The 25,422-nt window shown below is 41.8% G+C and overlaps 1 protein-coding gene across 1 annotated transcript; it reads right to left on the bottom strand.

Moving 5' to 3' along the window:
- Positions 1–1,356: 1,356 nt before the first annotated feature.
- Positions 1,357–24,682, bottom strand: LOC120050659 (patched domain-containing protein 3-like). The gene is made up of 6 exons (XM_038997237.1): positions 24,374–24,682; positions 24,023–24,150; positions 23,639–23,784; positions 16,573–18,092; positions 2,139–2,215; positions 1,357–1,429 (listed from the first exon to the last, which is right to left on the bottom strand). Exons 1-6 carry the CDS (start codon positions 24,680–24,682, stop codon positions 1,357–1,359), a joined length of 2,253 nt encoding a protein of 750 aa, XP_038853165.1.
- Between the last annotated feature and the right edge of the window lie 740 nt (positions 24,683–25,422).

The following is a 25,422-nucleotide window of genomic DNA, read 5'->3' as shown; positions in this document are numbered from 1 at the left end:
ATACACACGTCTGACATTCTGAGAACATTCTAAGAATGTATTGTGATGGTCCCAAGGGAACGTTCTCTGGGGGACCTTTGTCTTGTTCCATGTAAGTTCCCAGGACGTCACAGAGGACCATGTCGGGGGCTTTTTAGGATGTTCTCAGGACTTTCATTTTACTAGTTCCCTGGGGGGGACCTTTTTCTAGTTCCCGCTTTGTTCTTGGGACATTGTGTCATCAGGACCATGACACATCGTCCCAAGAAAGTCCGTGGGGACGTCCACGGGACAAACCGGGAACTTGACAAAACCTTCAGGGACCATGACACAATGTCCCAAGAATGACCTAAAAACGTCCTCAGGGACATCCCTGGGACCATGGCACAACGTCCTGATGACTTTAGGAGACCATTTCCTGATGTCATGTGGACGTCCTAACGACTCATTATTGTTTGCAGGGTATACATAAAGAGAACATAAGAAAAAGAAAAGTTCAAAGTATATACATCCTCTTTATACATCATTATTGTCATGTTGTGAAGCATGTGTCATGAGGACTTCCTTGTCCAGTTGTGTAGTTCAGTATCAGATGATTGACTCGTTGTTGTACCCACATAAAGCGCCTTCAGTAAGTATTCACACACTTGGACTTTTTCCACATTTTGTTGTGTTACATCTTGAATTTAAAATGGATTAAATCTTGATTGTGTGTCACTAGCATACACACAATACCCAATAATGTCAAAGTGGAATTATGTTTTTAGAATTCTTTACCTATTAATGAAAAATGAAAAGCTGAGTCAATAAGTATTCAACCCCTTTGGCATGCCTAAATAAATTCAGGAGTAAATATTTCCTTAACGACCAGGGAGGTTTTACAATGCCTTGCAAAGAAGGGCACCTATTGGCAGATGGGTAAAACAAGCAGACAATGAATATCTCTTTGAGCATGGTAAAGTTATTAAACTTTGGATGGTATATCAATAAACCCAGTCACAACAAAGATACCGGCGTCCTTCTTAACCACTCAGAGGAAGGAAACCACTCAGTGATTTAACCATGATGCCAATGGTGCCTTTAAAACAGTTACAGAGGATGGATCAACAACATTGTAGTCAGTTCACAATACTAACCTAAATGACAGAGTGAAAAGAAGGAATCCTGTACAGAATACAAATATTCCAAAACCTACGTCCTGTTTGAAATAAAGCACTAAAGGAGGATCCTGCATGGAATTCTGGGGAAAGGCTGTGTGCTGATCAAGCTCTGTGACAATTTTGGCCTAAATTGAACTTCAAGAGTTAAAAGTACATATTTTACCTTCTAAATCGGATGGACAATGAGTAAGGATAAGTATTCAAGTGAAAGACGGCATCAAAGAGAAGACTCTGCTATCTTCACCATCTTTAAGGCGCTCACTGAGCCAAACTCCACGAGGTGGTAGAGGCTGCCATCACACTCAAAACAGAGACAGAGATGGCAGAGGTTCCTCTCTCATGGCAGATCTGAAGTTATTTCAATGAGAAACAGCCACCTCACTCGGCAAAATGCAAACCTCTATTGATGGCATGAAGGCTACTCTAGAGAAAAATTATAAACGGATGACCCACATTGAAAGAAAAATTAGGAACACGACGAAAAGCTAATACAACAAGACCAAGCTATTAACTACCTGATGGGCCAGGTAGAGGAATTACAAAATAAGGGAGACTTGTTGGAAAACCTTTCGCGTAGTAATAATATTCACATTTGATTTTTGTGGTCGAAACCAATGCAGAAAGGGGGCAGAAAATGTCTACATTTGTGGACAAGATGCTGAGGGAGGTCTTGGAAATCGTTGCTGCTTCAACTTTGGTCATGGAGAGGGCCCACAGAATCGCACCTGCAGCCCAGAGCAGGCCCGGAGCGAAGGACACATGGGATTGCGCTATCATCGTGCACCTTCTCAACTTCGAAACGAAACAGAAGATACTGCAGCTGTCCAGAACCAAGGTAGAAGTATTCTACAAGGACTATTCATGTATCTTCAATGACTATTCCGCAAAGCTGTTGAGGAAAAGAAAAGATTACGACGGGATCAAGAGAGAATTGGCAGCCAAAAACATCTCATACTCTCCGACGTTCCCTCTGATTCTGTACCTGATGCCAAGTCCTACCTGTGCTCCATTGGGATTACACCACCCTCCAGACCCGAGGACACGGTACGAAAAAATATGTGGCAAATTGTTGGGCCCTGAAGGAGTGAGAGACAGACAGAAGGACTCGAGACCCAAGAAGAAGCCTAAATCTACCGCGTAACATTGTCCAGTCCACATTGACTACTGAAGCGACCTCTTCTTTTTAAGGACTTGAATCTACCTGGATTTATGCTCATAATTGGGACCTTAATGCTGGACTAATTCATCAATATTTGACCTACAGTTTGTTGGGATGATAAAGTAATTATTTAATCTGGAATAAACAGAATAGCCTGCTTTCCTCATTCCCACTTTCTCTTTTAGTAGGCTATATTTTTTTGCTTTGTTTTATGGCAATTACATATAGGCTTCCCAAGTGTAGGTTACTGAACATATTAGCCTAAAATTAGCTGATCCTTTATTGATTTAGACAATGCTTTAGGATTACATTTAATTTCCAGAGTTTAACCCTTACTGTTTAAGCTTATCCAAGATGGCGTAGCAGTCAGACGTATTTTTGTCCTCGTCCTGTCGTGTCCCGTGTATATATCTTTTTATATATTTTTCTTTGCATATCATTTTTATATTTTTCCTAAACCTCAACTTCAATATACTCTCCTGCAACCCGCCTCACCCAATGTGGTATAGATCTGCTATTTTTTTTTTTTTACATTCGAACCAGAATCCCCCAACAGAAGCTAGCCAGCTAACTAGCTACTAGCTAGTAGTCAGCTAACCACTACTAGCGGTCATCAGCTAACCTCTAGCTCGGAAATCTCTCGCCAGTTTGCACAACGCGATTCAAACCAGAGCATACCGGACTTATTTTCTCTCCATATCCCCGGATTCCTATTGCAAGGTCTGAACCTTTTCACCTGGATCATCGTAGCTAGCTAGCTGCAATCCGAGTGGATACTCCTGGCTAACGTCTCTGTCCCGAAGCAAACACCAATTAGCCTGGAGCTAGCCCATGCTAAGCCCATCTCCCGGCTAGCTGAAGAGGTCCATCAGCCACTCCTTGGGCTACAATACCTATTTTGCCATTTGGCCTGGACCCCTTTTACTACACAAAGCCCTGCTAATCCATCATGACTACCGACGTAATCTGCCCGAGGGTTCTTTATCCAACAGGCCCCTCCGTCACGACGTCCCCTGAATGCCCATCTGCTAGCCGCGGCCCGCTAGCTGTCTAGAGCATATCGGACTGTTAGCTGAAAAGGTCCATCGGCCAATTTCTTGGGCCACTATACCTATTTTGCCAATTGGACTGGGCACCTTTACTGCATGGAACCCTACTAATCCATCACGGCTGGTCTGCCGACGGGACCGCACGAGGAGGCTACAACAGACTTCTTCCGTCGTGATGACCCTCTAAGGCCCTTCTGCTAGCTTGCTATCCCCGACCCGCTACTTGTCTGAATCGCCGTGTCTCCAACCAGCTTAACTACTCAATGGACCCCTATGATCACTCAGCTACGCATGCCTCTCCCTAATGTCAATATGCCCTGTCCATTGATGTTCTGGTTAGTGATTATTGTCTTATTTCACTGTAGAGCCTCTAGCCCTGCTCAATATACCTTAGCTAACCCTTCAGTTCCATCTCCCACACATGTGGTGACATCACCTGGTTTAAATTATGTTTCTAGAGACAATATCTCTGTCGTCGTCACTGTATTCACATCCTACCATACCTTTGTCTGTACATTATGCCTTGAATCTATTCTATCGCAACCAGAAACCTGCTCCATTTACTCTCTATTCCGAACGCACAAGCGACCAGTTCTATTAGCCTTTGGCCGTACCCTTATCCTACTCCTCCTCTGTTCCTCTGGTGATGTAGAGGTTAATCCAGGCCCAGCAGTGCCTAGCACCCCTCCCATTCACCAGGCGCTCTCATTTGTTGACTTCTGTAACCGTAAAAGCCTTGGTTTCATGCATGTTAACATTAGAAGCCTCCTCCCCAAGTTTGTTTTATTCACTGCCTTAGCACACTCTGCCAATCCGGATGTCCTAGCCGTGTCTGAATCCTGGTTTAGGAAGACCACCAAATACCCTGAAATTTACATCCCAAACGATAACATTTTCTGACAAGATAGAACTGCCAAAGTGGCAATCTAGTGCAGAGATAGCCTGCAGAGTTCTGTCATACTATCCAGGTCTGTGCCCAAACAATTGAAGCTTCTACTTCTAAAAATCCACCTTTCCAGAAACAAGTCTCTAACCGTTGCCGCTTGCTATAGACCACCCTCTGCCCCCAGCTGTGCCCTGGACACCATTGGTGAATTGATTGCCCCCCATCTATCTTCAGAGCTCGTGCTGGTAGGTGACCTAAACTGGGACATGCTTAACACCCCGGCCATCCTACAATCTAAGCTTGATGCCCTCAATCTCACACAAATTATCAATGAACCTACCAGGTACAACCCCAAATCCGTAAACACGGGCACCCTCATAAATATCATCCTAACCAACTTACCCTCCAAATATCCTTCTGCTGTCTTCAACCAAGATCTCAGCGATCCCTGCCTCATTGCCTGCCTCTGTAATGGATCTGCGGTCAAACGACCACCCCTCATCACTGTCAAAAGCTCCCTAAAACACTTCAGCAAGCAGGCCTTTCTAATCGACCTGGCCCGGGTATCCTGGAAGAATATTGACCTCATCCCGTCAGTAGAGGATGCCTGGTTATTCTTTAAAAGTGCCTTCCTCACCATCTTAAATAAGCACGCCCCATTAAAAAAATGTTGAACCAGGAACAGATATAGCCCTTGGTTCCCTCCAGACCTGACTGCCCTTGACCAGCACAAAAAACATCCTGTGGCGTACTGCATTAGCATCAAATAGCCCCCATGATATGCATATTTTCAGGGAAGTTAGGAACCAATATACACAAGCAGTTAGGAAAGCTAAGGCTAGCTTTTTCAAACAGAAATTAGAGTAGTTAATTAGAGTAGTTAATTCTGTTGCACAAACTCAAAAAAGTTCTGGGACACTGTAAACTCCATGGAGAATAAGAGCACCTCCTCCCAGCGGCCCACTGCACTGAGGCTAGGAAACACTGTCACCACCGATAACTCCACGATAATTGAGAATTTCAATAAGCATCTTTCTACAGCTGGCCATGCTTTCCACCTGGCTACCCCTACCCCGATCAACTGCCCTGCACCCCCCACAGCAACTCGCCCAAGCCTCCACCATTTCTCCTTCACCCAAATCCAGATAGCTGATGTTCTGAAAGAGCGGGAAAATCTGGACCCCTACAAATCAGCCGGGCTAGACAATCTGGACCCTCTCTTTCTAAAATTACCTGCCAAAATTGTTGCAACCCCTATTACTAGCCTGTTCAAACTCTCTTTCGTATCGTCTGAGATCCCCAAAGATTGGAAAGCTGTCGCTGTCATCGCCCTCTTCAAAGGGGGAGACATACTAGACCCAAACTGCTACAGACCTCTTTCCATCCTACCCTGCCTTTCTAAGGTCTTCGAAAGCCAAGTTAACAAACAGATCACTGACCATTTTGAATCCCACTCTACCTTCTCCGCTATGCAATCTGGCTTCCGAGCTGGTCATGGGTGCGCCTCAGCCATGCTCAAGGTCCTAAACGATATCATAACTGCGATCAATAAGAGACAATACTGTGCAGCCGTATTCATCGACCTGGCCAAGGCTTTCAACTCTGTCAATCACCACATTCTTATTGGCAGACTCAACAGCCTTGGTTTCTCAAATGACTGCCTCGACTGGTTCACCAACTACTTCTCTGATAGAGTTCAGTGTGTCAAATCAGAGGGCCTGTTGTCCGGACCTCTGGCAGTCTCTATAGGGGTGCCACAGGGTTCAATTCTCGGGACGACTCTCTTCTCTGTATATATCCATGATGTCGCTCTTGATGCTGGTGATTCTCTGATCCACCTCTACGCAGACGACACCATTCTGTATACTTCTGGCCCTTCTTTCGACACTGTGCTAACTAACCTCCAGACGAGCTTCAATGTCATACAACTCTCCTTCCGTGGCATCCAACTGCTCTTAAATGCAAGTAAAACTAAATGCATGCTCTTCAACCGATCGCTGCCCGCACCTGCCCGCCCATCCAGCATCACTACTCTGGACGGTTCTGACCTAGAATATGTGGACAACTACAAATACCTAGGTGTCTGGTTAGACTGTAAACTCTCCTTCCAGACCCACATTGAGCATCTCCAATCCAAAATTAAATCTAGAATCGGCTTCCTATTTCGCAACAAAGCGTCCTTCACTCATGCTGCCAAACATACCCTCGTAAACAGACTATCCTACCGATCCTCGACTTCGGCGATGTCATTTACAAAATAGCCTCCAACACTCTACTCAACAAATTGGATGCAGTCTATCACATTGCCATCTATCGTTTTGTCAACAAAGCCTCACATACTACCCACCACTGCGACCTGTACGCTCTCGTTGGCTGGCCCTCGGTTCATACTCGTCGCCAAACCCACTGGCTCCAGGTCATCTACAAGTCTTTGCTAGGTAAAGCCCCGCCTTATCTCAGTTCACTGGTCACCATAGCAGCACTCACCCGCAGCACGCGCTCCAGCAGGTATATTTCACTGGTCACCCCCAAAGCCAATTCCTACTTTGGCCGCCTTTCCTTCCAGTTCTCTGCTGCTAATGACTGGAATGAACTGCAAAAATCGCTGAAGCTGGAGACTCATATCTCCCTCACTAACTTCAAGCACCAGCTGTCAGAGCAGCTCACAGATCATTGCACCTGTACATCTGTAAATAGCCCATCCAACTACCTCATCCCCATACGGTATTTATTTATTTATTTTGCTCCTTTGCACCCTAGTATCTCTACTTGAACATTAATCTTCTGCACATCTATCACTCCAGTGTTTAATTGCTATATCGTACTTACCTCGCCACTATGGCCTATTTTATTGCCTTACCTCCCTTATCTTACCTCATTTGCACAAACTGTATATACAGTGGGGAGAACAAGTATTTGATACACTGCCGATTTTGCAGGTTGTCCTACTTACAAAGCATGTAGAGGTCTGTAATTTTTATCATAGGTACACTTCAACTGTGAGAGACGGAATCTAAAACAAAAATCCAGAAAATCACATTGTATGATTTTTAAGTATTTAATTTGCATTTTATTGCATGACATAAGTATGACATAAGATACATCAGAAAAGCAGAACTTAATGCTTGGTACAGAAACCTTTGTTTGCAATTACAGAGATCATAAGTTTCCTGTAGTTCTTGACCAGGTTTGCACACACTGCAGCAGGGATTTTGGCCCACTCCTTCATACAGACCTTCTCCAGATCCTTCAGGTTTCGGGGCTGTCGCTGGGCAATACGGACTTTCAGCTCCCTCCAAAGATTTTCTATTGGGTTCAGGTCTGGAGACTGGCTAGGCCACTCCAGGACCTTGAGATGCTTCTTACGGAGCCACTCCTTAGTTGCCCTAGCTGTGTGTTTCGGGTCGTTGTCATGCAGACTCAGCCACGACCCATCTTCAATGCTCTTACTGAGGGAAGGAGGTTGTTGGCCAAGATCTCGCGATACATGGCCCCATCCATCCTCCCCTCAATACGGTGCAGTCGTCCTGTCCCCTTTGCAGAAAAGCATCCCCAAAGAATGATGTTTCCACCTCCATGCTTCACGGTTGGGATGGTGTTCTTGGGGTTGTACTCATCCTTCTTCTTCCTCCAAACACGGCGAGTGGAGTTTAGACCAAAAAGCTCTATTTTTGTCTCATCAGACCACATGACTTTCTCCCATTCCTCCTCTGGATCATCCAGATGGTCATTGGCAAACTTCAGATGGGCCTGGACATGCGCTGGCTTGAGCAGGGGGACCTTGCGTGCGCTGCAGGATTTTAATCCATGACGGCGTAGTGTGTTACTAATGGTTTTCTTTGAGACTGTGGTCCCAGCTCTCTTCAGGTCATTGACCAGGTCCTGCCGTGTAGTTCTGGGCTGATCCCTCACCTTCCTCATGATCATTGATGCCCCACGAGGTGAGATCTTGCATGGAGCCCCAGACCGAGGGTGATCGACGGTCATCTTGAACTTCTTCCATTTTCTAATAATTGCGCCAACAGTTGTTGCCTTCTCACCAAGCTGCTTGCCTATTGTCCTGTAGCCCATCTCAGCCTTGTGCAGGTCTACAATTTTATCCCTGATGTCCTTACACAGCTCTTTGGTCTTGGCCATTGTGGAGAGGTTGGAGTCTGTTTGATTGAGTGTGTGGACAGGTGTCTTTTATACAGGTAACGAGTTCAAACAGGTGCAGTTAATACAGGTAATGAGTGGAGAACAGGTCTGTGAGAGCCGGAATTCTTACTGGTTGGTAGGTGATCAAATACTTATGTCATGCAATAAAATGCAAATTAATTACTTAAAAATCATACAACGTGATTTTCTGGATTTTTGTTTTAGATTCCGTCTCTCACAGTTGAAGTGTACCTATGATAAAAATTACAGACCTCTATATGCTTTGTAAGTAGGAAAACCTGCAAAATCGGCAGTGTATCAAATACTTGTTCTCCCCACTGCTTTTTTTCCTACTGTATTATTGACTGTATGTTTGTTTATTCCATGTGTAACTCTGTGTTGTTGTATGTGTCGAACTGCTTTGCTTTATCTTGGCCAGGTCGCAGTTGTAAATGAGAACTTGTTCTCAACTAGCCTACCTGGTTAAATAAAGGTTAAATAAAATGTCAAATTAAAAAACAGCCTGCTTTGTAATGAGAGACAGTTACTATGCCTGCCCGCATATGCTTGTATTTTTTTTTTTACATTCCGTTTTCTTATAGCCTAATATTATTTGAGTTGAGAAAACATTCAATAGGCTATGTGGCTATATTTCCTAGTTTATAACAGAGTGCAGGGAATGTCTCATCCATGCGAGTTTGTATTTTGGCTCCTCCCCTTTTTTGTTTATGATTTATTTTTGCATCCAGGCTACTCTTTAAATGATAGTTCGCTGAAGTGAAATTGTCTAGTGATAAATATTAGGTCAGATATACTCAAATATATGCTGAAATATCCCTTAGTTTCCACAATTGCCCCGCTACTGGGTCTTTGTTTAAAGGTCACCACACCACCAAGATCTGCCACCCAGGGTGCAGTCTTACGTGTTCTACTTTTAACTTCACTGTTCGGGCTCCCTTCGTTCTAGTGGAGACGCTTATATTTGTATTGATGTTCTTGTTGTTTCTGCATGTGTTTTGTGTTGAAATGAAAAACAAAGGAGTATTTCTGTCTGCAGTTCTGGTACAAGGAAAAGGTCAATTCAAATCAAGGTCTGTCGTGTTTTATATTGACACTTTATACTGACAATGAAATCACTTAATATTTTGATTTATAACAGGAAGGGCTTAAACCATGTGATTAAACAGAAAATAATATTGATTCAGATGACCAACCTACTCATGATAGATTACGGAGACGAAATCGGCAGGTAAGGGTGCTCTCGAGCGGCTAGATGTTCTTTACCATTCGGCCATCAGATTTGCCACTAATGCTCCTCATAGGACACATCACTGCACTCTATACTCCTCTGTAAACTGGTCATCTCTGTATATCCGTCGCAAGACCCAATGGTTGATGCTTATTTATAAAACCCTCTTAGGCCTTACTCCCCCCCATCTGAGATACCTACTGCAGCCCTCATCCTCCACAAACAACACCTGTTCTGCCAGTCACATTCTGTTAAAGGTCCCCAAAGCACACACATCCCTGGGTCGCTCCTCTTTTCAGTTCGCTGCAGCTAGCGACTGGAACGAGCTGCAAAAAACACTCAAATTGGACAGTTTTATCTCCATCTCTTCCTTCAAAGACTCAATCATGGACACCTACTGACACTTGTGGCTGCTTCGCGTGATGTATTGTTGTCTCTACCTTTTTGCACTTTGTGCTGTTGTCTGTGCCCAATAATGTTTGTACCATCTTTTGTGCTGCTACCATGTTGTGCTGCTGCCATGTTGTGCTATTGCCATGTTGTGTTGCTACCATGTTGTTGTCATGTTGTGTTGCTACCATGTTGTTGTCATGTTGTGTTGCTACCATGTTGTTGTTATGTTGTGTTGCTACCATGCTGTGTTGTCATGTGTTTTTGCCATGCTATGTTGTTGTCTAATGTCTCTCTTTATGTAGTGTTGTGGTGTCTCTCTTGTCGTGATGTGTGTTTTGTCCTATATTTTTATTTTAATCCCAGCCCCAGAGGGTCCCTGCAGGAGGCCTTTTGCCTTTTGGTAGGCCGTCATTGTAAATAAGAATTTGTTTTTAACTGACTTGCCTAGATAAATAAAGGTGAGAAAATAGTAAAAAATAGTAAGTGTCCAGGTCCTGACCGGTTCCCATGCGAGTTCTATAAAACTTTCAGTAAATAACTAATACCACTGATCAGAGAGGTTCTTCATGAGGTGATAGAGCGCAATAAATACCCAGATACTTGTTGTGACGCAACCATCACCCTGTTAACATGCAAATGTTATCTTTAGATAATCTTCGGAACTCATTGCAGGTTGAATTACAGGTGCAGATATCAGAGGAGAGTTGGGGGAATATATGGAAAACACTATATAAAGACACAACAGTACATGTATCCGAACAAGGGAGTTTCAATTCAAAGTACTGCATCGTTTTTTTATGAGCTCTGATAAACTTAATACAATGAAAGAAGATATATCCGCTACGTGATGGAGGCAGTGTGGACAAATAGGTACTTTATCACATATATTTTGGCTAGGTCTGAAAATCCAGTCTTTTTGGTCTGAAATTCTCCATGTTATACAGGACATCACCGATATTATTATTCAACCAGACCCATGTCATCTCCTTCTAGGTGTTGTTCCTGTGAATACACTCCAGTCCTCTCCTCTTAAATTTATAGACGATCTTTTAGCAGCAGCACGGAAATGTGTAACAAAATGCTGGAATAATTAACATGCACCCTCAAAAGATGTGTGGTTAGGACTATGTGGGGAACTTGCTGACATGGAGAGAATGACATCAATCTTGCAACATAGACAGCGTAGGTATGAAGGTGTCTGGTCAGAGTTCCTGACATATCTTATTGGTCTTATTCCGTCATTTCTGTTTTTATTGTTTGTTTCTGTTGTTTTTCTGTGGTTTTACCACGAATTGTATTCTTATTCAGACTCTTGAAAAATTTGATCCATACAGGCAAAATTTACCCAGAGTGGCGCAGCGGTCTAAGGCACTGCAGCTCAGTGCTAGAGGCGTCACTATAGACTCTGGTTCGATTCCAAGCTGTATCACAACCAGCCGTGACTGGGAGTCCCATAGGGCGGCGCACAATTGGCCCAGCGTCGCCTGGGTTTGGCCGGGGTAGAAGAATTTGTTCTTAATTTTTAACCCACTTGCCTAGTGAAATAAAGGTTAAATAAAAAAACATGTGAATGTAATTACGCTCCTTTGTAAAGACAGCAAAGATATGTTGTGTATGTATGGTACATGTTCTTTTGTTTAAATGCACTAAAGTAAAACTACCAAAGAATTGGCAAATAAATTAACTTTATGTCCTAAAACCTCTGTAATGTTTGGGGCAAATCCAACACAACACATCACTGAGTACCACTCTTCATATTCTCAATCATGATGGTGGCTTCATCATGTTATGGGTATGCTTGTCATCGGCAAGGACTAGGCAGTTTTTTAGGATGGAAAGAAGTGGAATAGAGCTAAGCACAGACAAAATCCTGGAGAAAAACCTGGTTCATACTGCTTTCCAACAAACACTGAGAGACAAATTCACCTTTCAGCAAGACAATAACCTTAAAAACACGGCCAAATATACACTGGAGTTGCTTATCAAGATGACGTTGAATGTTTCTGAGTCGCCTAGTTACAGTTTTGACTTAAATCAGCTCGAAAAATATATGGCAAGACTTAAAAATGGCTGCCTAGCAATGGTCAACAACCAACTTCACAGAGCTTAAAGAATTAAAAAAATGAATAATGTGCAAATATTAAGAAGGCACTCTTCATATACTTAATAAAAATGTCTTCATGGCATGTTCAATGGAAACAAAGATTAAAACAACAAAGATCTGACGTGTTTCTGCTGCATGGCCTTCATCAGGGAGTACAAAGATATGATAATACAATGTCCTCTTTTGAACAGCTTTTTCCAATCAAACCTGATAAGCAATACTATACACATTAAAAAGTGAAGTACTGTAGATATGTTATCAAAATGCAAATCAAGGCTAGAAGCATAAGAACCCCTAGAAAGGTAGTTCTAACCTTGAATATGACTGGGCAAAGTGCTACGAATAGGAGAGCCATCTATTTTACAGTACACTAGATCACAGCAGACATGGACCACAACAGTCTAAACATAGCTGAGGGCAATAGAGCAAAATGTCCACTAGATTAGAGCAAATGGACCTCTCACGAACCCTACAGGAAAGGTGAGAAATCCATATCTTTATTTCAACCCGGGTACTTAGTGGCCTGGTTTGTAAATCCCAAAATGTTCCCTTTGGGTTAGCTGTTTAAGACAATCCCCTTTTCTAATTGAGGCCAGAACATGATCCATACCCATAGCTTGTAGGGAGGCAGGATCGCCATGGTGTAAGGACTTGTAGTGCCTTGCAATGGGGTAGTCTTCATTGCCTACCCGTACGGCGTACTTGTGTTCCGCTAAGCGGTCTTGAAGGGGTCTCTTTGTCCATCCAATGTAGAACACCTGGCACTGTGGACATTCCGATCTGTAGATGACATGAGCCGTGGCGACCCGTCATTCAGGGCAGAGCCCCACCTGTTTTGAGCCCCACATGTTTAGCACCCAAAAAAATATCTATATATATATTTTTTTCTTTTTTGGGGGGGTGGGGGCTTGCCTATTTTGCATGTTATTTTGGCATTAATACGTGTCACATATCAGTTTGCAAATAATGTAAAAAAATATATAACTCATTTGAGTTAATAAAGCCGCATACAAACATGGTCTCTTTTTTGATTTCTTGAGTAAGGCAGCTCCAAAATGCAGGTGTTTCAGCCAAGCTCAGTGCTTTCAGTGGTGGTGGGGCAAGCCAGGAGAAAATAAGAACATTGCGCCGTGATTGGCTCAGTTTTCTATCACTTATGGGGACACTACGTCACAGGCCAAGTCTAAGTCCTTAGTAAGGGTAGACATCGAACATTTAAGCCCTTTGGGTCCTACCATAGAGTTACATTAGAAGAGCCCTTCCAATAAGGCTCATGGTCATTGGCCACAGATAAAATGACGTCAAATCATGTTATATGTACAGTAGCTTTGCTTGGGCTGATCATGTCAACATCTTACTTTCAAAATCTTAGCTCGCAGTCATCATCATGAATCAAGCCGACAATCTACTGGCAAATCCTTTTAAATCCTTGTCATATGAAGAGAAATAATGAAGATAAATTATAGATAAAACGTATCGGTACTCATTGGCTATTGGACATAAACATTACACAACAAGTTGGAAATCGCAAATTCAACAATGAGTGGTTTGGAAGGAATCAGTGGCTAACTGCTAGAATTGCAAAGCAACCACTAGTCTGCTAGTCATTGGAGTGGCTGTGTGTTTTTTTCCAGAGTTCCCACCATAAATCCAGAGAATGCCAGACTTTGATGACAAGATTTGCCAACGCCAGGACCGCCGCTCCACTTTCCTGTTTAAGTGGGCACAGCACAAGGTGAGTCCAAAAACGTCTTGTAACGTTATGCTGCTCCATAAATGATGTAATATGCACGGGAGATATGTATATGCTATGTGTATGTTGTGTAGTAAGCTGTTAGCCCATGTGCCTCACCCTAATAATTTGGTCTATTTTCACCAACGAGGTATTGTAAACACATCGTTCGTGGCCGGTTTTGTCTTGTTTGCAGACTTTTTTTGTACAGCTTTGACAGTACTACTGATAGTAGTGGTGGTGCTTGACTTGCACGTGCAAATTCAGCACACACAACATTCTATAGTAGAATTGTGTTATTGACGTGTCAAATTAAAAGCTTATTTAACACAAAGACCCAAACGGCGTTCAATGTGCCTCACCCTAATAATTTGGTCTATTTTAGTTTGGCCTACTGTTCTAAGTTGGTGGTGCACATGTAGCCTATAACCTGTTTTAAAGAAATGTAATAATTGAATATTGTAGAAGCTTTCATTGTCAGCTTAGATACCCCCTTTATTTATCCTACGGTTCTGACTTGGTCTACAGGGAGTACACTGTAAGAACAGCCCAGTTCTGAATTCTGTCGCTGGACATTTCAAAAGTGCTGAACAAATAGTTATATTGACTACGTCCGTCGTCACTCGCTCATTAATGTCTTAATCGAAATGACGGATTGCCTCTTATCTGCTTGTTGTTCCCTTATGCCATAGTTTGTACATTTCAACAATCAGTAGAAACCACATTTGTTTAAGCAAGTCAGCCATATCAGCTATGTTTTTTTTAAATGCAGTAAATGAGGCTGAATGAACTGTTTCGCTGCCAGACAAGGCTCCGCTGATAGCCAGGTGTAGCAGTGATTGTCATTGTCCAAATTAGAAGCTACTTTGCTGTGAAGCCACATTATTTTTAATGCCTCATTACTCTCTTACTTCACACACACAAAATGTAACCCTAACTTCAGTTGCCCTAACTTCAAGTTGCAAGGAATGTTTGTTTTCTGTAATTTTGAACCATCCAAAAAGGTCAGATGCTTTTGTCTAATGACCTCAAATACTCAAGTCAAGACGAATAAACGTCCCACACCATTGGTTGTCTGTAAATTCATCAATATGCCTTACCCCCAAATGAACGGAAAAGATAAGCACAGACTAAAAACAGGAAATTGTAAGTTACTAACATTTTCATTCATGTTGTATTGAAAGATACAGATGGCCTTGGGAATGGCATCATTTTAACAACACTTTTGCAGATGTCTGAAAACATCTGATAGACTTTGATTTTGGAGTGAACTGTCTTGATCTGCTGTGGTATGCTGACTAACTTGTGAGACTGGATCAAAATACAACCGTATATCATCATGTACCTACTTGATTAACAAAACTTTTGGTTATAAAACAAAAATGTTGTCCTCACTACACATTTTAAAGAAAGTGTGGAAGGATCTACCTTAAAAAAAGGCCTAACAGGGCCTCCCGGGTGGCGCAGTGGTCTAGGGCACTGCATCGCAGTGCTAGCTGCGCCACCAGTCTCTGGGTTCGCGCCCAGGCTCTGTCGCAGCCGGCCTGGGCAGCCGGCCGCGACCGGGGGGTCCGTGGGGCGACGCACAATTGGCCTAGCGTCGTCCGGGTTAGGGAGGGTTTGGCCGGTAGGGATATCCTTGTCTCATCGCGCTCCAGCGACTCCTGTGGCGGGCCGGGCGCAGTGCGCGCTAACCAAGGGGGCCAGGTGCACGGTGTTTCCTCCGACACATTGGTGCGGCTGGCTTCCGGGTTGGAGGCGCGCTGTGTTAAGAAGCAGTGCGGCTTGGTTGGGTTGTGCTTCGGAGGACGCATGGCTTTCGACCTTCGTCTCTCCCGAGCCCGTATGGGAGTTGTAGCGATGAGACAAGATAGTAATTACTAGCGATTGGATACCACGAAAATTGGGGAGAAAAGGGGAGAAAAAAAAGATATATATAAAAAAAGGCCTAATAGTCAATACTTTTATTTAAAATGTATGAAATTATTCTGCATTTGCATCTAATGTATAGGCCATATGGTGTGGATGTTGGCAACAATCTGTCACTGAGAAGACTTTAGTCATTCTTGCTACTTAAATCTATCATCAAAAAGTCTACCTGGAATTCCTTCATTTCTTTATTAAAAACACAACTGAAACATCTTTATCCGATTTCACAATTATGAACAAATGAACATTTCATTTTATGTTACAGTACTTCTACATGAAACAAAATAAATGACAGAATCAGTGATAAGGCGGATGTGGCAATTGACATTTGATTTGAACTACTGTACTGGCCCCATCAGCATAGAGCTGAATGAAATAAAACAAAGGTAAAACATGAATGTGTGTTCATTTACACTTGACCATAATAGGTTATTCCCTCTTGTAAACGTTATTTGTACAGTTTTTAACCCATTTGTTCTACCTTTAATATTTAATTAATTCCTTACAAACAAAAAAACAGGTACAGTGGAAATGCCTTGTAAATCTGGCCTCAAGACAACAGTTTTAGGGGCAGTCTTCAATGTTTTCGTAAGCACTATTAGTTTTCCCGTTGACACTATGTGAATAATAATGTGAGCTTTGGTTAGAACTGATTGACCTTACATTTGAATTAGCTGCTACAGCCCTTAATTCACGCATATTCTTCATGTTGAAATCACCTGTGGTTTGGGTGACACACATCTGACCACTTTGAGACAAAGTGTTAGACCTACCATCATCTTTTTTATCACTGACTTTGCCTCCGCAGATTCCAAAGAAGGTCAGAAACACTGGGATAAACACTATACCATGGACCGCCCCAAACAAAATGACCAAGAACATGATCTTAAAGAAGGTTCTGAAGATGTAGCTCTCAGCAGCAGACAGCACCACCACTCCTAAAATAGTAGACACAGCTCCCTGTATGATGGGATACCCCAAGTGATAGACAGCATCTACAGCCTTCTTATTAGCAGTGACCTCTTTGCTTGAGACAAAAGCATAGGAAATGTGAGCAGAAAAATCCACTGAGAAACCAATGCAGATGACAAGATTGATCATGGATACAGAGTCTAGATTGACATCCCATAATGCCATGAAACCAGCAACACCCACTATGACAGAGGCAATGGCAAAGGTCACCCACAGAGAACATATGGGGTTGGGGATCAACATGAGGGAGATCACCAGCATGGCAAGAGTGGCAACCACAATGTTTTGGATGGTATTACTAACAATGACTGCATACTGGTCAAAGTATATGAAAGCAGGGTGGTAAACAACCAACTTTTCTGAACAACCATTAGCTGTCTCTCGAAGCTTATTCAACATGTTCTTTTCATCAACGGCTGTACTGACGTTGATTGTCTGAATAAACATACGCGAGGCAATTATGACTTTGTTTGAAATATTCACATCTTGTGTGAAATCTGATCGTTGTAAAAACGCAGGTAAACTATCCATGAAAATGGTTTCGTTATTTGGATTTATAACTTTCACATATTCATTAAGCCAAGAAAGGGTCATATTTTTTGCAACCAATGATCGACCATCCAACGTTAGACTCTCAAAACGTTCAAGACAATTATCAAGACGCTTTCGAGCAGTTTTGTCCCAATATTGAAACTTACTGTCAGTCACAACAACCATAACATTTGGACCATACTCTGAAAAGTATTGGTCCTCATTATCGTAATAGCTACCCACGTATGAGCTATCAGCTGCTAGGTTTTTAAGGTCTATGCCTTCTTGGATTTGGAAGCAACCATAGATACTTGAGCCCAAATATCCAGCATAGAGCAGGATCACAAACACCTTGGTCCAAGTCTTTGTTAGAAATGGCCCATAGTACATCTTAAAGAAGTTGTTAATTGGCATAACTTCCTCTTTTCCCGTTTCATGATCATAAGCTCCCCCTACACAGCAGAGGTTGTACTTTTTAGAGTTCTCCTCTGGTTCTGGAACCTTCATGCATGTCAGCCAGTGTCTGTTGCCCTTTTCACGACTCCCATTCAATGCCAGAAATGCACCAAAGAAGGTAATATTGTACAAGTAACAGAACAGGACAGCTGTGCCAGTATACATACAAAAGGATTGTACAGAACCAAATGGAGTTAACAGACCAATATAGAAGGCCAGGGCATCAGTTAGTGTTGTGATGGTGATAGAGACAGCTGCCTCTTTGTATGTAGCTGCCATACGGTCCTCTACGTTGTCATGAACTTGAGTCTGCTGCCAGCAGGAAATCATGATGAACATGTCGTCAACACCAATTCCTGTGGAGAAAATACACTCTCTTATAAAATGTCAAACCTAGTTTATACCGGTGTTCATTTCTGTGATCACATCAGAGTACAGGTAAATTGGGAGGTGCCGGAACAGAAAGTGAGGTACCGGAATGCATAAATATTTATTTATTGTATAATAAAGCATTGCATGCATATCATTGCGTTTTCGTAAAGAGCAGTAGAGTAGAGGCGCTTACAGAAATTGCACATATGGGGAACATTTTTTGCTTATAAAGTCCGGGGAAAGAATTAGCCTTTAATAAACGGATTTCATCCAATTCTTAATAATTTTACATGACTGGAGACTTTAGCAGAATATTTGTGATGCCAAACAAAGGATGGAAATGACAGGCTACTTTGATACTGACAAACTGAGATCAGTAAAAACAACCTCATCTTGAATAATATAGTCCTGAAAAAGCCTACCAGTTTCACTGACTCACTCACACAATGATGTGCAGCTCACTCACCAGCGAGGGCCGATGCGCTCGAGCCGAAAACCTATCCTACTGGGCACACACTGGTTGAATCAACGTTGTTTCAACGCAATTTGCCAACGTATTGTGACATGGAATCAACGTGTAAAATACGTGGGATTTGAAAAAAGTTATAAGGAAATAAACGATGTTTCATCTCATTTCAACCAGCGTTGTAAACATTGAAATTAGGGTAAAACTTCAATACATTGATTTAACCTGACTAACAGGTTGTTACATCAATTCAGTTGCCACATAATCATCAGAATAACTATGTACACTACCATTCAAAAGTTTGAGGTCACAAATTTCCTTATTTTTGAAAGAAAAGCAACAAAAAAATGTCCATTAAAATAACATCAAATTGATCAGAAATACAGTGTAGACACTGTTAATGTTGTAAAGGACTATTGTAGCTGGAAACGGTTGATTTTTAATGGAATATCTAAATAGGCATACAGAGGCCCATTATCAGCAACCATCACTCCTGTGTTCCAATGGCACGTTGTGTTAGCTAATCCAAGTTCATCATTTTAAAAGGCTAATTGATCTTTAGAAAACCCTTATGCAATCATGTTAGCACAGCTGAAAACTGTTGTGTTGATTAAAGAAGCAAAATTAGCCTTCTTTAGACTAGTTGAGTATCTGGAGCATCAGCATTTCAGGGCGGCAGGTAGCCTAGTGGTTAGAGCGCTGGGCCAGTAACCGAAAGGTTGTTGGATTGATTCCCTGAGCTGACAAGGTAAAAATATGTTGTTCTGCCCCTGAACAAGGCAGTAAACCCACTGTTCCCCGGTAAATAAGAATTTGTTCTTAACTGACTTGCCTAGTTAAACAAAATTTATGGGTTCAATTATAGGCTACAAATGGCCAGAAACAAAGACTTTCTTCTGAAACTCGTAAGTCTATTCTTGTTCTGAGAAATGAAGGCTATTCCATGCGAGAAATAACCAAGAAATTGAAGATCTTGTACAATGCTGTGTACTACTTCCTTCACAGGACAGCGCCAACTGGCTCTAACCAGAATAGAAAGAGGAGTGGGAGGCCCTACACAACTGAGCAAGAGGACTTGTACATTACAGTGTCTAGTTTGTGAAACAGATGCCTCACAAGTCCTCAACTGGCAGCTTCATTAAATAGTACCCGCAAAACACCAGTCTCAACATCAACAGTGAAGAGGCGACTCCGGGATGCTGGCCTTCTAGGCAGAGTTGCAAAGAAAAAGCCATATCTCAGACTGGCCAATAAAAATAAAAGGTGAAGATGGGCAAAAGAACACAGACACTGGACAGAGGAAGATTGGAAAAAAGTGTCATGGACAGACTAATCTAAGTTTGAGGTGTTCGGATCACAAAGAAGAACATTCGTGAGATGCAGAAAAAATGAAAGATGCTGGAGTGCTTGACGCCATCTGTTAAGCATGGTGGAGGCAATGTGATGGTCTTGGGTGCTTTGGTGGTGATAAAGTGGGAGGGTAAAAGAGATCTTGAAGAAGGAAGGCTGTCACTCCATTTTGCAAAGCCATCCCATACCCTGTGGACAGCGCTTAATTGGAGCCAATTTCCTCCTACAACAGGACAATGACCCAAAGCACAGCTTCAAACTATGCTTGAACTATTTAGGGAAGAAGCAGTCAGCTGGTATTCTGTCTATAATGGAGTGGCCAGTACAGTCACCGGATCTCAACCCTATTGAGCTGATGTGGGAGCAGCTTGACCATATGATACGTAAGAAGTGCCCATCAAGCCAATCCAACTTGTGGGAGGTGCTTCAGGAAGCATGGGGTGAAATCTCTTCAGATTACCTCAACAAATTGACAACTAGAATACCAAAGGTCTGCAGGCTGTAATTGCTGCAAATGGAGGATTCTTTGACGAAAGCAAAGTTTGAAGGACACAATTATTATTTAAATTAAAAATAATTATTTATAGGGGGAAATTTACCATGTGAATTTGTTAAAGAAATGGAATGCATATGATGTAGTCTACTCTTTACTCTTTATTTATCAGCACGCTCGACCTAGCACGCACGACCTACCTAACCCTAACCCTAACCCTAACCGTAACCCTAACCCTAACCCGGCCACCTTCCAGAGGTTAACTGCCAACCCAAGGAAATGTCGGCTCGGCCTACGGGAGGCTGAGTACCTGGGGTACACGATCGGGAGGGGATGTGTAAAACCTCAGGTGAAGAAAGTGGAGGTGATTCGGGACTGGCCCCGCCCCCTCAACAAAGAAGCAGATCCGCACGTTTGTGGGGTTGACTAGTTACTACAGGAGATTTATCCCCCACTTGCTTCTCTAGCCAGCCCTCTGACAGATCTGACCAGGAGACGTCTGCCCACCCAGGTGACGTCGACTGAGGATACGGAGAAAGCCTTCCAGGACCTAAAGGGAGCCCTGTGTTCTGGACCCATGCCGGTGACCCCGGACTTCTCCAAACCACTGGTGGTACAGACCGATGCGTCCGAAACAGGGGTGGGTGCCGTCCTATCACAGCTACAAGAAGGTGAGGAACACCCAGTCGTATACATTAGCCGGAAGCTGTTGCTACGGGAACAAAGATATTCCACTGTGGAGAAAGAATGTCTCGCAATCAAGTGGGCACTGGAGATGTTGAAATATTACTTACTGGGATGGCATCCCACTTATGTTGATATTGAGTTGAAAATTACGCAAACTTTAAAAATCGTTTTCATCCTATATTAAATAGTGAAAGTCTAAACATTCCTTGCACTTTCTTCAATTTGCTGTCTTAAAATTCTAGCGATCTTACAAATCTAGAGATCCTATAGAACATAAAATATATATTTTTAAAGAAAATTGATTGCGTATGTCTTCACACCCCCAGAGTTAATACTCGGTGGAAGCACGAATGGCAGCCATTACAGCTGTGAATCATTTTCCATAAAATTCTACCAACCTTGCATAACTCTTAGGGAAACAAATATTCATTGTTTTTGTCATAATTGATCAAGCTCAGTAAATTCGGAGTGAGGATGGGTTTTTGTAGGCTACATTGACATATGATTTGCTCAAAGGACACCGTCATTAAAATAGTAAAGCTTTATTGAATATTTGGAAGTTTAGAAGTAGTTACTATTAGCCCTATAAATAAGGTCCCAAATTCAAGATATTAATAACAATACACTTTTACCTTGAATATTTAATATGTTATTAATAATATACAGTACACTATCCAAACAGAAGATACATCTCTTTTAAATGTTGATATTTGGTTGCGTTCACAATTCAATATCCAGTTTTTCAGATTAATGATTGATATGTTGGATTCACGTCTCCATCTCAACCCAAAATGTGATTTTATTTGGTCCTATTCTTCAACTTAGATTATTGGTTGGGATGGAGATGTGAATATGCATATTCTTATAATATGTATATAATTCAATGTGAAATCAACCAGCCATCCTTCATATACAAGACAATATCCAAAGATAAAAATCTTGTCAGCTCAGGGATTCAAACCTTTTGGTTAATGGCCCAACACTCTAACCGCTAAGCTACCTGCCGCACTTAAATGTACCCGTAGGAGTCAATGTTCAGGCAGAAATCATTGGATTGTGGCTTCACGTTTCATTTCAATATACCTCATTATTTAGGTTGATAGCATGACATTGAAACAATGACGTTTATTCAAATAAAATGTGTCTAATCAAATCTAAAATTCTATATAATTTCAACCATCTTGAATATAGAATGAAAAAGATTTTTGTGGAATTTTCAATGTTTACAACGCTGGTTGAAATGAGATGAAAACAGTACTGGTTGATGACTTTTTTCAAATCCAATGTTTTTTCCATGATGACTCCACGTCACAATATGTAGACAAATTCTGTTAAAACAATGTTGATTCAACCAGTGTGTGCCCAGTGGGATCTTGCTCTTGTTTTACTTTGTACCTAGGCTACTGTTTGCTCAATAAGCCTATTTGGAAGTTGCTAAAATATTTTAGTAGCCTACAGACAGATTGGTGTCTTCTCTTTTCAGCAGGAGCCATTTGCTTTCCAACCTGTGTTTTCCTGCAATTGTATTTGAAATATTGCAAAAGGCCTGTTTCGGCTGTATGCTGTTCACTGACAGATTTGCCGCGCGTTCCTGACTGTAGGCTATGCCTTGTAATTGAGCTACACACAATTCACAGCTAGGTTATTTTTAAAAAGAAGCTATTGCTCCTCTATGGCTAAATTATAGGCCTATTAGTAGTATTCTGTAGTTTTACTCTGTAGTATTACTAACATTACTACTATTGTTACATTTATTGGTATTATTATTATTACTACTATTAATTCTACTAGTAATATAGTATTAGTAGTATTATGATTTATTACATTTCTTCCTGAACAGACAGCAGTAATTCTAAAACTTCGAAAACAAATGTATTTTAATTTATCAGGGGTGCTGTAGCACTTCCAGCACACTTCCTGCGGCTATGATTCAATAAGGAAATAAACGATGAAGTGCTACACTGGAGAGATAAATGTTGCAGACTCATGTCTATCAGAGCAGAGAGAGGGAGAGCAATCATAGAAAGTTAATCTCATTCTAGTTCTGTGAGAGACACAGGCACGCTTCTCTCTCTCAACACAGCAAGGACTATGCGTTGGTCTCAATTTAACATAGGCTAGCTACGATGTTGCGCCAACCATAAGCCCGGGCCGATGTTATGATAGATGATTTGTGCCACAGATGGTTTGTTTACGTTTCTACCATTGTGGCTATATGGAGTAGGCTTACAGCTCTGTCTAGTGGCCGCGTCATTGACAACTGTAGCATTCTAGCGAAACCTAACCCCGTTTCCTAACCTTAACCTCATTATCCTAACCTGCTACGTTAATTCACCTAACTTGCTGTGTTAGTTCTCCTAACCTACCATGTTAATTCACCTAACCTGCCATGTTAATTATCCTTACCTGCTACGTTAGGTTTCCTAACCTGATATGTAAACAAACCATCTGTGGTGACAAATCCTTAGTATCACCACACCGGCTCAAATTAAGCACTGGGTTTATTGTATAACAATGAGAGTTTGTAAGCTTACCCAGAATCAGGAATGGAGCTGTTGCCACAGTCATGGCGAAGGGCATCCCACAGTACAGCAACAACCCAAAACTGGACAGCACTGCCATACCAGCTGAGAGGACACCAAAGGTTGCCACCCACACCTTGTTCCTCACACAGTCCAACCTAGGGAAGAAAAACACAACATTCGTCCCTGTAGGTAAATGCTGATAGGTAGACCTAGTGCTCTCTGATATGCCTTAAAATCACTAATGCAGTCACATTATGGATTAGCCTGATTTGGGACCCAAATCTAGCTTCAGATAGACCTAATGAACACTGTTATCATGATTTTCAATTGAGGTGTCCTATGTTGACTGATCATTTTTGAATGGTATTGAAATGTAAAAGTTACAAAACATACCTCAAACAAGATATGATAGAAAAATTGATGGCCAGGGCATATGTCAATGAGAAGAGAGGAATGATTGAGTCAGAGCTCTTCTCAAACTCTTCCTCCCTTGATATGGATGTAAAGTAAGATATTGTCATCTGCAAAGACAAATATGAATATACAAATATCAGATATCCAGTTAACATATTAGTAAAACAACTCAAGATATTCAAATAATCAAATCATCATGACACTACATGGTTTATATGGAGCTTAATGTGGAGTGTGATCAATTCTGCAGGTCACTTGGTGAGAAAACACCCATCATACACAAATTGACCATTTTTAAAATTTGTTTCATCTCTAAAACAGAGTACTCACGCCTTCTTCTTTTTTCATCTTGGAAGCAGTCTCTATAAACTTCTTTAGCCACATGGTATTTCTAGTTTGGTTGTCTTCTTTTAAGAAGTAAAATAGTCTAATTGCCTCTGCACTTTCAATTTCAAATCCACTTTTCAGTTTCACACCACCAATTTCAGATGCAATGAAAATTGTGCCATTATATGGGTAGTTAATCGTTGTTGTGGTAACATCATTAGGAGTTTTTACAATATCAAAGATTGAATTTGACACACACTCACCACCTTTCTTAACACATAGATCTCTAAAAGCGAATGCACCAATTGTCATGCTTGTTACAATTCTGTCCATTTCAAATATGTTTGTAAAAGCAGTAGATGTGAGGATATTTTTTCCAGACTTCCCAATTATGAGAGATGCAAAGGTCCCTTCAGTATAGAGTCGCAAACGAGAGAAGTTACTATCACTCTGTGGAAAGTACTGTTTGACTACTTGTCGTTCATGTTTGGCCGGTCCATTCATAGGAGTAAACATCTCTTCAATGCCATTTGCTTCTCTGTCCGCAAGGAAGTAAAATCCTCCGCCAAGTCCCGCAGAAATGAACATGGGAAGAATCAAAAACCACCAGGGGTGTCTACCAACAAAGCCCCCAAGTATTTCAAATCCCCTAGCTATAGGCTTTTCAACGCAGTCTGTTTTGCACCTAGCCATTTTCTATTCTCTTTTTCAAGTCGTACTATGAGAAAAAAAACTTGGCTTGAAATATATCTGTATCTCTGTTGACATCACAGCCATAAACTATACTTCATCTGAACATAGCAACATGATAACGTTCCTCTGAAGAGCTCTAATCAGCAATAGATCAGACAGCATTGGATGTGATCCTTTAACAACCACGATGACTGCGTCAGGGCAATTCATATGGTTACATATTAACAAATAAGGTGGTTACCTATCCAGTTTACTTATTGTAGCTATGGAAGGTACTTCTCTGGTTTCCTTATAATAGTCCATCCATTAGTCAAGTGATTAGAGCGTTGGGCCAGTAACCGAAAGGTTAATCCCCGAGA

The sequence above is a fragment of the Salvelinus namaycush genome, chromosome 7 (genome assembly GCF_016432855.1).
Source record: "Salvelinus namaycush isolate Seneca chromosome 7, SaNama_1.0, whole genome shotgun sequence".
NCBI classification, from domain to species: domain Eukaryota; kingdom Metazoa; phylum Chordata; class Actinopteri; order Salmoniformes; family Salmonidae; genus Salvelinus; species Salvelinus namaycush.
This window is presented reverse-complemented; position numbering and strand designations above follow the sequence as displayed.

What these genes read in the sequence shown, in the direction of transcription:
- LOC120050659 (XM_038997237.1), bottom strand. Translation starts at nt 24,682, where the DNA reads ATGACAATTGGTGCATTCGCTTTTAGAGATCTATGTGTTAAGAAAGGT. An exon ending in AGATGAAAAAAGAAGAAGGC is followed by an intron (nt 24,151 to 24,373) that starts GTGAGTACTCTG and finishes TTGTCTTTGCAG; the next exon opens with ATGACAATATCTTACTTTAC. An exon ending in TCTATCATATCTTGTTTGAG is followed by an intron (nt 23,785 to 24,022) that starts GTATGTTTTGTA and finishes TTTCTTCCCTAG; the next exon opens with GTTGGACTGTGTGAGGAACA.